The 9815-nt window shown below is 39.7% G+C and overlaps 1 protein-coding gene across 1 annotated transcript; it reads left to right on the forward strand.

Annotated features, from left to right (window-relative positions):
- The first annotated feature begins 260 nt into the window (after window positions 1-260).
- LOC130578991 (cytochrome P450 2K4-like) lies at window positions 261-9815 on the forward strand. The gene is made up of 9 exons (XM_057375456.1): window positions 261-714; window positions 3591-3753; window positions 4874-5023; window positions 5493-5653; window positions 6314-6487; window positions 7056-7197; window positions 7874-8058; window positions 8143-8284; window positions 9579-9815. Exons 1-9 carry the CDS (start codon window positions 460-462, stop codon window positions 9764-9766), a joined length of 1560 nt encoding a protein of 519 aa, XP_057231439.1. The 5' UTR covers window positions 261-459; the 3' UTR covers window positions 9767-9815.

Consider the following 9815-nt stretch of genomic DNA (forward strand, 5'->3'; position numbering starts at 1 on the left):
TGATTGGCTGCCAGGCAAAACCTCCCAAGGGACAGAGCTCCCAGTACATACATGTTGAGGCATAAATAAAAGTGAGATCGGTCTCTCTCATGACAAAAACATGATTAATCAGTAACTTGGACAGTATGCAGAATTTATGGCTTTTGTAGCAAAAGTCAGGTTGATGAACTGCAGTTATCTCTGTTCTTGGACTTCACACTTGCCCAGTGACCCACACTCTCACCCGGTCACATGCTGGTTAGCAAACATTTATCTGCCCCTGTACCCTTCCGAGAATTCATTAGGAAGCACAGGGGAAGAGAACAAGCCACTAATTGCAAGGAAAACATACCCTTCACTGGGAAAGAGGTTTCTGGACTAACACAAGAGCCTCTCAAGAGAAATTCTTGCAGGAAGGCAGAGATCCAGAGCCACATTTTCTCTCTTCTGTATTTCAGGCAAATAYTTGGCTGAACAGAGATGGACTGGAGCAGCAGCACTTCCATTGGTTTCGTGTTCATCCTAGCTTTTGTATTCATTTCGAAAACAGCAGGTTTCTGGAGCAGCAGTACTTCCATTGCTTTAGTGCTGATCCTGGCTTTTCTATCCATTTTGAAAACAGCAGGTTTCTGGAACAACCATAGACAGAACTTTCCTCCAGGACCAAGACCGTTACCTATAATTGGAAACCTTCTTTTGTTCGATTTGAAGAGACCCTACAGGACTTATCTACAGGTACTCATTTTCTTTCCTATTGGTCCTATAACTACACATATCATTGAGCCCCATAGTCCAAGGTGTCACAGAGATTCTCCTATTGCACCTGATGTACTTCATCYATGGATGTGCCTTTAGCAAGGGACAGGATGTGAACAGAAAACTTTGAATGCAGGTGGTTCTTTAATATTTTCTCCATGCGTCCAGGTTTCAGCCTTCAACAACTCCCAAATTAACAACATTAACATTAAATTAATAACATTTATTTAATATTAAATTWATTAATAATAAATTAATTATTWATTAATTAATAATAAATTAATAAGTGCCCACCTTATTTTTGTGGTAATTTTGAGAAAAAAGGCAACTGAATAAGGAATTATTTTGATATGTGGTCTAACACCCCCTGCCTTCCACTGATTGATGCCCCTGGAGCTATGACTGCAGAGTCTYGCCTTCACTTTCAACCTTTCTCATCTCCCTTCCCTCTTTTCTTCCCCAAAAGCTGAAGATATAACTATATACCCTTAATATTCAGGGCCAACAGTGGCCTGAATAATAAATCTTTYTGGTTTCTCCTAGTGCTTTCTTTACCAAATTTATTAAAGGACTTTACTGACCTTGAGTCAGAAGAATTTTATGAACCAGCTCATTTCTTAGTGTTTATGAACCACCTCATTTCTTCTTTTTTTTTCTGCTTCCACACCTCTTCCTTCCTTATGATTTTGAAAGGGATATTTGCACCTAAAATATGCATGGACGCTGCACCCACAAATAATATGTATGCTTAGATGCCATATCTGGAATATCACTTCAGCTCTCCAACATGGCCCAATCATGTTGGCAAAAGCAAGTTCCGTTTGTTTTCAGGCCAACAGAAMCCACATGCCCCTGCTGTAATTCAGTGATTCCATTCTAATGCTGATTTCYCTGACTTGAGCATAATTCAGATATTATGGGTCACTGCTCCTGGTATTTCAGCTGGTTGTACCTACTGAACGTTTTGTGTATTCATGCTAAATAGTTGCCTTCTGTTTCTCTCTGAAAACACACTAGAAAATAAGTGGAGTTGGGAAAATCCCCTCCAGCTGTCAGAAAAATCAGGAATACTGAGTTATATAAAAACAAARCCACCTCTATCAACTAAAAAGGTACCACATTGTCTCTGAGACAGATTCACAGTGGATGTAGTCATAAAAAGTTTTAATTTAACTAATGCTAAATTCTGGCCCACAAACAAACTGGGTTTCTTTTATATATTAGTGACATCAGAGGCTTGAATAGTTTTACCTTGTGAACAAAAGAAACACAACAGCACAGAGATAAGTGTGAAAATATGAGTCAAAAATTGAATTTACAAACGTTTCTGAGGGAAGATCAAGCTGTCAATGCCATCCTTTGCAGACTTGGGGTTTCAGCTGTTGTGACCCTGCTCAGTTTAGCACAAGAGGGCTCCTCTCCCAGCTGTGCCATTTAGWCATTATCCATCACAATGTCTGGCACATTCCCACCATTTAAATCAAATGTCTTTCCCTGTACTCAGRAAAATATCTAACATGTTAGTAACCCAGAGGCGGGACTGGAATACAAGCATGTCCTGGTTTTACATGGTCTGGTTTTTTGGTGGTGGGGGAATGGGAACAAGAAACCACAAAGATGGCTCCTGTGAGAAAGTTCTGGAAGTTTTCTCCTTCTCCTCCAGCAAAAGGAGCCTTGACCCCCTGTGTTTTACAGCCAGTCCATTGTGGCTCTGAGGTTGATGGACAAGCTGCTGGTCAGGCCTGGGTCAATTGCACATGCTAGTTACACCTCTGTGATAACGTATGGTCTTGTACTTAAGAAGAATTCAAAATCAGATAGAGCGCAGCTGCCATTAGTATTTAGGTTGTTAGTATCATCCCCTGCACCGGGGCAGGACATAGGAGGAGGATGAGGAGATGTAAGAAAAAAATGGAGACACAAAGTCAAAGAGGGTCGAAGAAGAAGACAGGTGCTGTTGCTGTGGTACTGGAACATGAAGAAAACAAGCTGTTCTTGAAATGATTATTTCTTCAATGGGAAGCCTGTACAGAAAAAAAAAAAAAGAGGCCCTGCACCCAAGATAAAAAAAACTGTCCTTGGAGGACTGGACTGATCATAAGCCAAAAAGGGGGAAGAGGTGGTCCCCTACATGTCTGAAGTGATTAGACGCTTAGAAGAAGCTGTGTTCTGCCAGGAGATTTGAGAGAGTGGCCTKGCCCTTAGAATGAAGCAGTCAGCCTTGGACAACTGTTTCCCTTTCTTCCACGAGGTAAAGAARAGAATCCCATGCCACCAGCAGTTATACACTGACTGTTTCTTGGGAAAAGAATTTCCACAGCTTTGAGCTGTAAGGACTCTTCTCCTATGATGCTGGACAATAACCATAATGAGTCGTCTGATCTGTGTTAAAAATCTCATTTCCCTGCCCCCTTGCGCTCGGGAAGGCATGGAGGTGTGGGGACTGGCGACCTGGGAGAGACAGGTTCACAGAAAGAGTAACAGGTGTCTTAAAATGTCCATTTTTTTTAATTGTCCTTGTAAATTTTTCCCTATCTCTGTTCCCCTTCCCTGTGCAGTAGTATTCTTAGTAGTCCTTAGTAATAAATCTATTTTGCAACTTAAGTTATTCAGCCTGTYTGGTCATTTCTGGAGCATATATGTATCTTTCTCTCTATGTTATCTAAAWGCCATAAATTTTAGTGTTAATTGGGCTTTTGCTCTCCCCTCTTCCTTTTTGGGGTAAGTGGAGGGGGACGCCATGGGTGCTCTGGCTTTTGGCCAAGCTCAAACCACGACAAAGCAGCACTGGAAAGGATGATGAATTTCTTTGTAAGCTGTAGAAGTTGAAACCCAGTGTTTTCTTCTCCTGACAGCTGTCCAAAATATATGGTCCAGTCTTCAGTGTTCAGATGGGGCACAGGAAAGTCGTMGTGATTTCTGGGTATGAGACAGTAAAGGAAGCTCTTGTAAACCAGGCAGATGCATTTGCAGAGAGACCTAAAATCCCAGTCTTTGAAGATCTGACCAAAGGAAATGGTGAGTTGATCTTATTTTTCCTTATCAGCTTGACYTSCTCATTTTTTWTTTTTTTTTTACTATAGACAAATCAGAAGCTGAGGCCACACTTTGGATCAGAGATCAAAAAAAGCATTGGAAATAAGGAACAATTTCATTGACTTCAGTRCATTTATTCAACTTTGAAACTACTGGGAGTGGCAATGAAACAGCCATAACTCTAAAAATAACCACAGCAGCAGATAATGGATAGTGACACATTTTCAGAATCTAAATAGGACATCCATGCCAGAGAAGTATTTGTAGCTCTCATGATATGGCTCTGGACTTCTGTTTTTTTGGGCTTATCACAGAGCAACCTTTTCTGGAATTGGTATTTATACCTCTGCGTGGCATTTCAACGGGTGAATGGTGCTTTTAAATTAGGAGTTTGACATTAGATAACATGTAACACATAGAGAACTGGGGATTTATTTTAACAAGGGAAACACTGTCTGCTGTCAAAATGAGAATTTCACACCCAAGCATCATTCTGATTTAGCATAAGAGTTTCATACTTGTATCTCCAATGATCCTTGGACAAATTCAGGCACAATTCTGTGAACATTTCAACAGCTGCTTCTTTTGATCATATTATTGCATAGAAGCATACTTTTCATTTTATTTTCTTATTTGAAAAAAAAAAAACAGGCTTAAGTCAGGTAAATGGTGCAACAATTTCAGTGAAAAAAAGTGAAGGTGGAGGTTTTAGGTTTATACCTAAATTTTAAAGATATTTTTGCCTAGTCAGGTTTCTCCTGCAGTCATAARACTCCTCAGTTCAATTCCACTTACTAATTATGATGACCAGCAGTTCGAACTTGAATTTCCAATGTCCACTTTCTTTCAGTGACAAGTGTCTTTTAGAATATATATTCTTATTATTTGATTAAATAAACCTTGAATACTTACCCTTTGCTCGTGTGATAAACCTACTGCCAAGGATTGATTGAAAATACTTAAAGCACATTTGTGTTTTTCCTCATCTGGATGCAATTTAACTTGTTTTAGAAGTGACGTCTCCTAAACAGCTTCATTCTATGCCTTGAAAAATTAGTTACTTAAAATCTTCTGCCACCTTGAAATGTTCTCTTGGTCTCAGGGGTTGTTTTTGCTCATGGTGAAAACTGGAAGGTGATGAGAAGGTTTACCCTCACCACCTTACGAGACTTTGGGATGGGCAAAAAGGCCATTGAGGATCGCATCGTGGAGGAGTACGGGCACCTGGCAGACACCATCGCCTCACAGGAAGGTGGGTGGATGGTTCATCCTTCCAACMCACAGAATYACAGAACTACAGAATRGTTTGGGTTGGAAGAGACCTTAAAYACAATCCCAYTCCCACCCCTGCCATGGCCAGKGACATCTTCCATTATCCCAGGGTGCTCCAAGCCCYGTCCARCCTGGCCYTGCACACTTCCAGGGATCCAGGGGCAGACACAGCTTCTCTGGACAGTCTATCCCTGAGCCTCACCACCTCTAAAGTTATGTTCAAGTAGCCTTCTCAASTTCAAACCTTTTCAAGAAATGCATTTCAGGTTGAATCAATTTGATGAATTTGGCTCCTCTGGCATTTTTGTATCCTAGTATGGTATTCTGACATTGGAAAATAATCATAGCAGTCAATCATAACAAATAAACAGCAGTATTTAATACCAAATTTACATTTACAAATTACATCTCTTCCCACAACTTAATACATTCTCTTGTTCCTTGTCTAGGAAAGCCCTTCGATGCCAGCAAAATAATTAATGCAGCAATTGCTAATATAATTGTGTCAATATTGCTTGGAAAAAGATTTGACTACAAAGACTCCAGATTTGTGAGACTTCTAAATCTTACCAATGAAAGTGTGAGGCTTGCTGGGAAACCTTTGGTTACGGTAATGATTCACATGTTTATGTTGCTGCTCCACTGGATGCCATGGGAACATATCAATACTCACAATCAGTTTCTTTCATAAAACAGGAAAATCTGAGACTTTAAGAGATAAAAGTTTTGCAAAGCACTTTCTTGGACAAAACAAGCTTGAGAGACAGTCTGGGATTTTTGAAGCCAACAATCAAGCCTCCAGTCTCTCAAAAAACAAATTTAAGATGTAGTTTGAAGAGTGTTCATGAGTAAAAATTACCTTCTGATACTTGCAAGCAATGCTGCCACACCCTGGATTGATTTATGTTCCTCTAGGCTTTGAAAAAGAGAAAAAAAAAAGTCAATGGAAGAGCTGGCTAAAACAATAAAAAAAGTTGCTGGCCAACATTTCCATGTCCCTGCTTGCAACTTGCAGCTGTTTGAGACTCACACCTACACTACTTCTGAAAAATAGTAATTTGGGTCAAGATTTTTAATCTGTTCAGTGGTTCTTGATAATTTTTTGACCATGAACTCATCCAGTCACTTTTTCAAATTCTAAAGAACAAAATCTTAATCTTAAGTTTTTGGTTTTGTATCTTCAAAACAGGCACAATATTATTAATTAATTTTTGTAGTGTTTTCAGACCTCTGGATAGTAAATTCTCTACAACAATTTCCATTTTTGTAGATGTACAATATCTTCCCATACCTTGGATTCCTCCTGAGGGCTAACAAGACTCTCCTCCGAAACAGAGATGAATTCCAYGCTTTCGTACAAGTTACTTTTGTAGAACATCTCAAAACCCTGGACAAAAATGACCAAAGAAGTTTTATTGATGCCTTCCTGGTTAAACAGCAGGAGGTAACTGAATTTTGTCTTGTTGATTCCAAATTTTATGKTTCTATGAAGACATTTACATTTTCCTTTCAGTTCTTATAATTACAGCCAAATTTCTTTAGGGGAGCTGTCTWTGAGAAAACATCTGTAACAAAGTGGTAGAGTTGAACAGATACTTCACGCTGTTGAAATTTCAACCTCTTTTAATCAGCAAACATTTATCCTTATTCATTTTCTTCAGACAGTATCAATATATTTACCAAGGCTGCATCTTTTTATTTGCTCTCTCTGATGTCCCAGACCTTCTGGCTCTTTTAACATAATGCATTACAGAACAAAATCACTAGCTGGGCTTTACTGGGACTCTTCTTTGGGGTCTCTGATATGTCTGGGTAACCTTTTCTATGGGGAAAGTAGCTCTCCTTGCAGCTGGCCCCAGTAAATACAGAACATTCTTCTCAGGCACAAGCCTTGTCTTTCAAATTTTTTTAAATACAGGATTTATTTCTTACCAAATGTTTATCACCATAAATTGCATTTTCACATGGAAAGYTTTAAGTTTTCATCCTTTCATCTCAACCACTTTTTCCAGGAGAAATCCACTACCAATGGGTATTTCCATAACGGCAACTTGCTAAGCTTGATGAGCAATTTGTTTACTGCTGGTGTTGAGACAATTTCYACCACACTGTACTGGGGCTTTCTGCTGATGCTAAAGTACCCTGAAATCCAGAGTAAGTGGTTTTGTGGTAGATACTGTTCACTCAGGGCATTAGGGACCAAACATTAACCTGGAGTTCTGTTAATAGGCCAAATTACAAAAAGCAGAGATTTTCAGCCAATTATCATCCCTGTGCCCTGTGGTTCAGAGGGTCACATTGATCAGTCAGGAAAAGAACACAGAGTTCATACAGGCCAGGCCCTTCACTCAGGAAAATCTCGTTAATTAATAAGAAAAGAGCTGTTCTGTGTTGGATAATGAAACTTTTCTGTTTTCCTTGAAAGCTGTCCATAAATCAAAGGCCTGTGCAGATGTTTAATGGACTTTACTGAGGCTTTAGGGCCCTGAGAAGATTCAGGAAATTGCCCTTTGTCTGACATCTCCATTCCAGCTGATGGCACAGGGTTGTTTGGAGCCAAATGCGGGTTTTGAGAAAATCCTTGGGCAGAACAAGGATCTTTAGACAGAAGGGAGGGCAGAAAAAAAGTTGTTAGGTTTCTTGTTGGTAAAGGATCAATCAAACATTGTGGCCCTGTTCACCTTCCATTATTTCTGAAAGGAAAAATGAAAAAAGGTATTTGGAGAATTAATGGTTTGCATTCCAGATTTATTATAATTTACATTAGTGAAGCACAGTGTGCCTCAGGGGCAAAAGAGCCTTTGTATCTTAGAGTTGATTCTTTCTTCAGAAAAGGTCCAAGAAGAGATAGAGCAAGTGATAGGGTCCAACCCGCCTCGGATAGAGCACCGAGCGCAGATGCCATACACAGACGCCGTCATCCATGAAATTCAGAGGTTTGCCAACATCCTGCCACTGGATTTGCCTCATGAGACTGCTGCAGAYGTCACCCTCAAAGGCTATTTCATTCCCAAGGTGGGGTGCCGACAGGATTGATTCATTCGACATTTCCTCTTTCTGAATTTGTCCAGGGATTCATTCCTCTGTGCTGTTTTGCAGGGAACCTACATCATCCCTTTGCTGGCTTCAGTCCTGAAAGATGAGTCGCAGTGGGAGAAACCAGACATGTTCTACCCAGAGCACTTCCTTGATGCCAATGGGAAATTTGTGAAGAGAGATGCTTTCATGCCTTTTTCAGCAGGTGCTTTCTCTTTTGCACTTACACAAAGCAAACAGCAAAGATGCTTCTGTATATTTCCTGCTTCAYTTTTTCATCTCCCTTTTAAAAAATCACAAATCACGTCGGCTGGGTCAAGATTTCATACAGTGTGACAACAAGGAGTTGCCATATAAAACCCCAAATCCTGAAAAATCAAAGGACAGAAGGAGGTTGCCTTTTGAGGCTTCCCCAGAGTGTGACATTCACCTGGATTTACACACCAGCACCTTCTCTGGCATTTCTCCTGCTTTGCAGGCTCTGTAATTGCTYTTTAAAATTCTCATACATCAGTCTCTGCCTAAATTATCTATCATATATCTACATCTACAACACTCACCATCTTTTATAGACCCTATTTGTATGTTTTCAATTCTGCACAATCTTTGAATAAGATTTTTTTCTTGTCATAATCTCCATCCAGTACACAGTAAATATTCCCTTTTTTTTTGTAGAAGAATTTATACTTCCAATTCCAAGGCCTTCTATTTCAGATGTCCCAGATGAAAGTRCATTCAGGAAGTTTCAGGTCTGGGCATTCCCTGGAGGGCTTATTTCATATCACAGYCATGCAATAGCTCTTCATTTTCCACTTTCTGTCATACAGGGAATCAAAACCAAATTTTAGTTCAGGTTTTTGCTAGTTTTGGCCTTGAATTATCATGCTGTGGTTMTGTTTACAAGCTACTGAATTTGACAGAACTGAGAAAAACATATACTGACAGCACTTTTGAATATACATAGAATATTTCTCCCAGCTTCCTCTTCAGTCCCACTCCAGCTTCATTTTTGAGTCTTCAAGGAATTTTCTGACAAATTTTAATATAAAATTGCCTATGACTGGACTAATAAAGCCAAATTCTAGACTGAACCAGTTGGTCTGGGTTCCAAAAATTGAGCCAAGTAGCGGAAAAATGTAAAAATGTAGAAAAAAAAGTCCCATTTTATTGAAAACTGGAGTTAAAGAATTCAGACTGCATTTCCATAAATTTCTGCCCAAATGCTGCAAGCACTTAGACAAAGGAAAAGAAAAAAACATCACCTTTGTGATGATATCTCTGAAGATCAAAATTCCTCTCTCTCTGATAATTTGTACCCAACAGACTTAAAATCTGTGGTTTTTTTATTCATACCTGGGATGTGATATTTCAAGTGTTCTGGATTCGCACTGAATCTCACTGTTTTCTCAGAAAAATGCTGCTCAGAGGGCTGTTTTCTTCTAATATTGAGGAAGCAGCTCTCACTGATTTTCTTGTGGTTGTTCTGCATTTCGTTCCAGGGCGGAGGATCTGTGCTGGAGAGACTCTTGCCAAAATGGAGCTCTTCCTCTTCTTCACCAGTCTCCTGCAGAGGTTCAACTTCCAACCTCCACCTGGAGTTTCCAACTCAGACCTGGATCTCAGCCCTGCCATTTCATTTAATATCATCCCCAAACCCTATAAAATGTGTGCTGTAGCACGTTCCTAGAGCTCTAATCAGCATCTATTGTTTTTAATATGTTTAAATTACTTTTCCA

Source organism: Malurus melanocephalus, unplaced genomic scaffold (genome assembly GCF_030028575.1).
Source record: "Malurus melanocephalus ecotype Western Australia unplaced genomic scaffold, MMel_1.1 scaffold_249, whole genome shotgun sequence".
NCBI lineage: Eukaryota > Metazoa > Chordata > Aves > Passeriformes > Maluridae > Malurus > Malurus melanocephalus.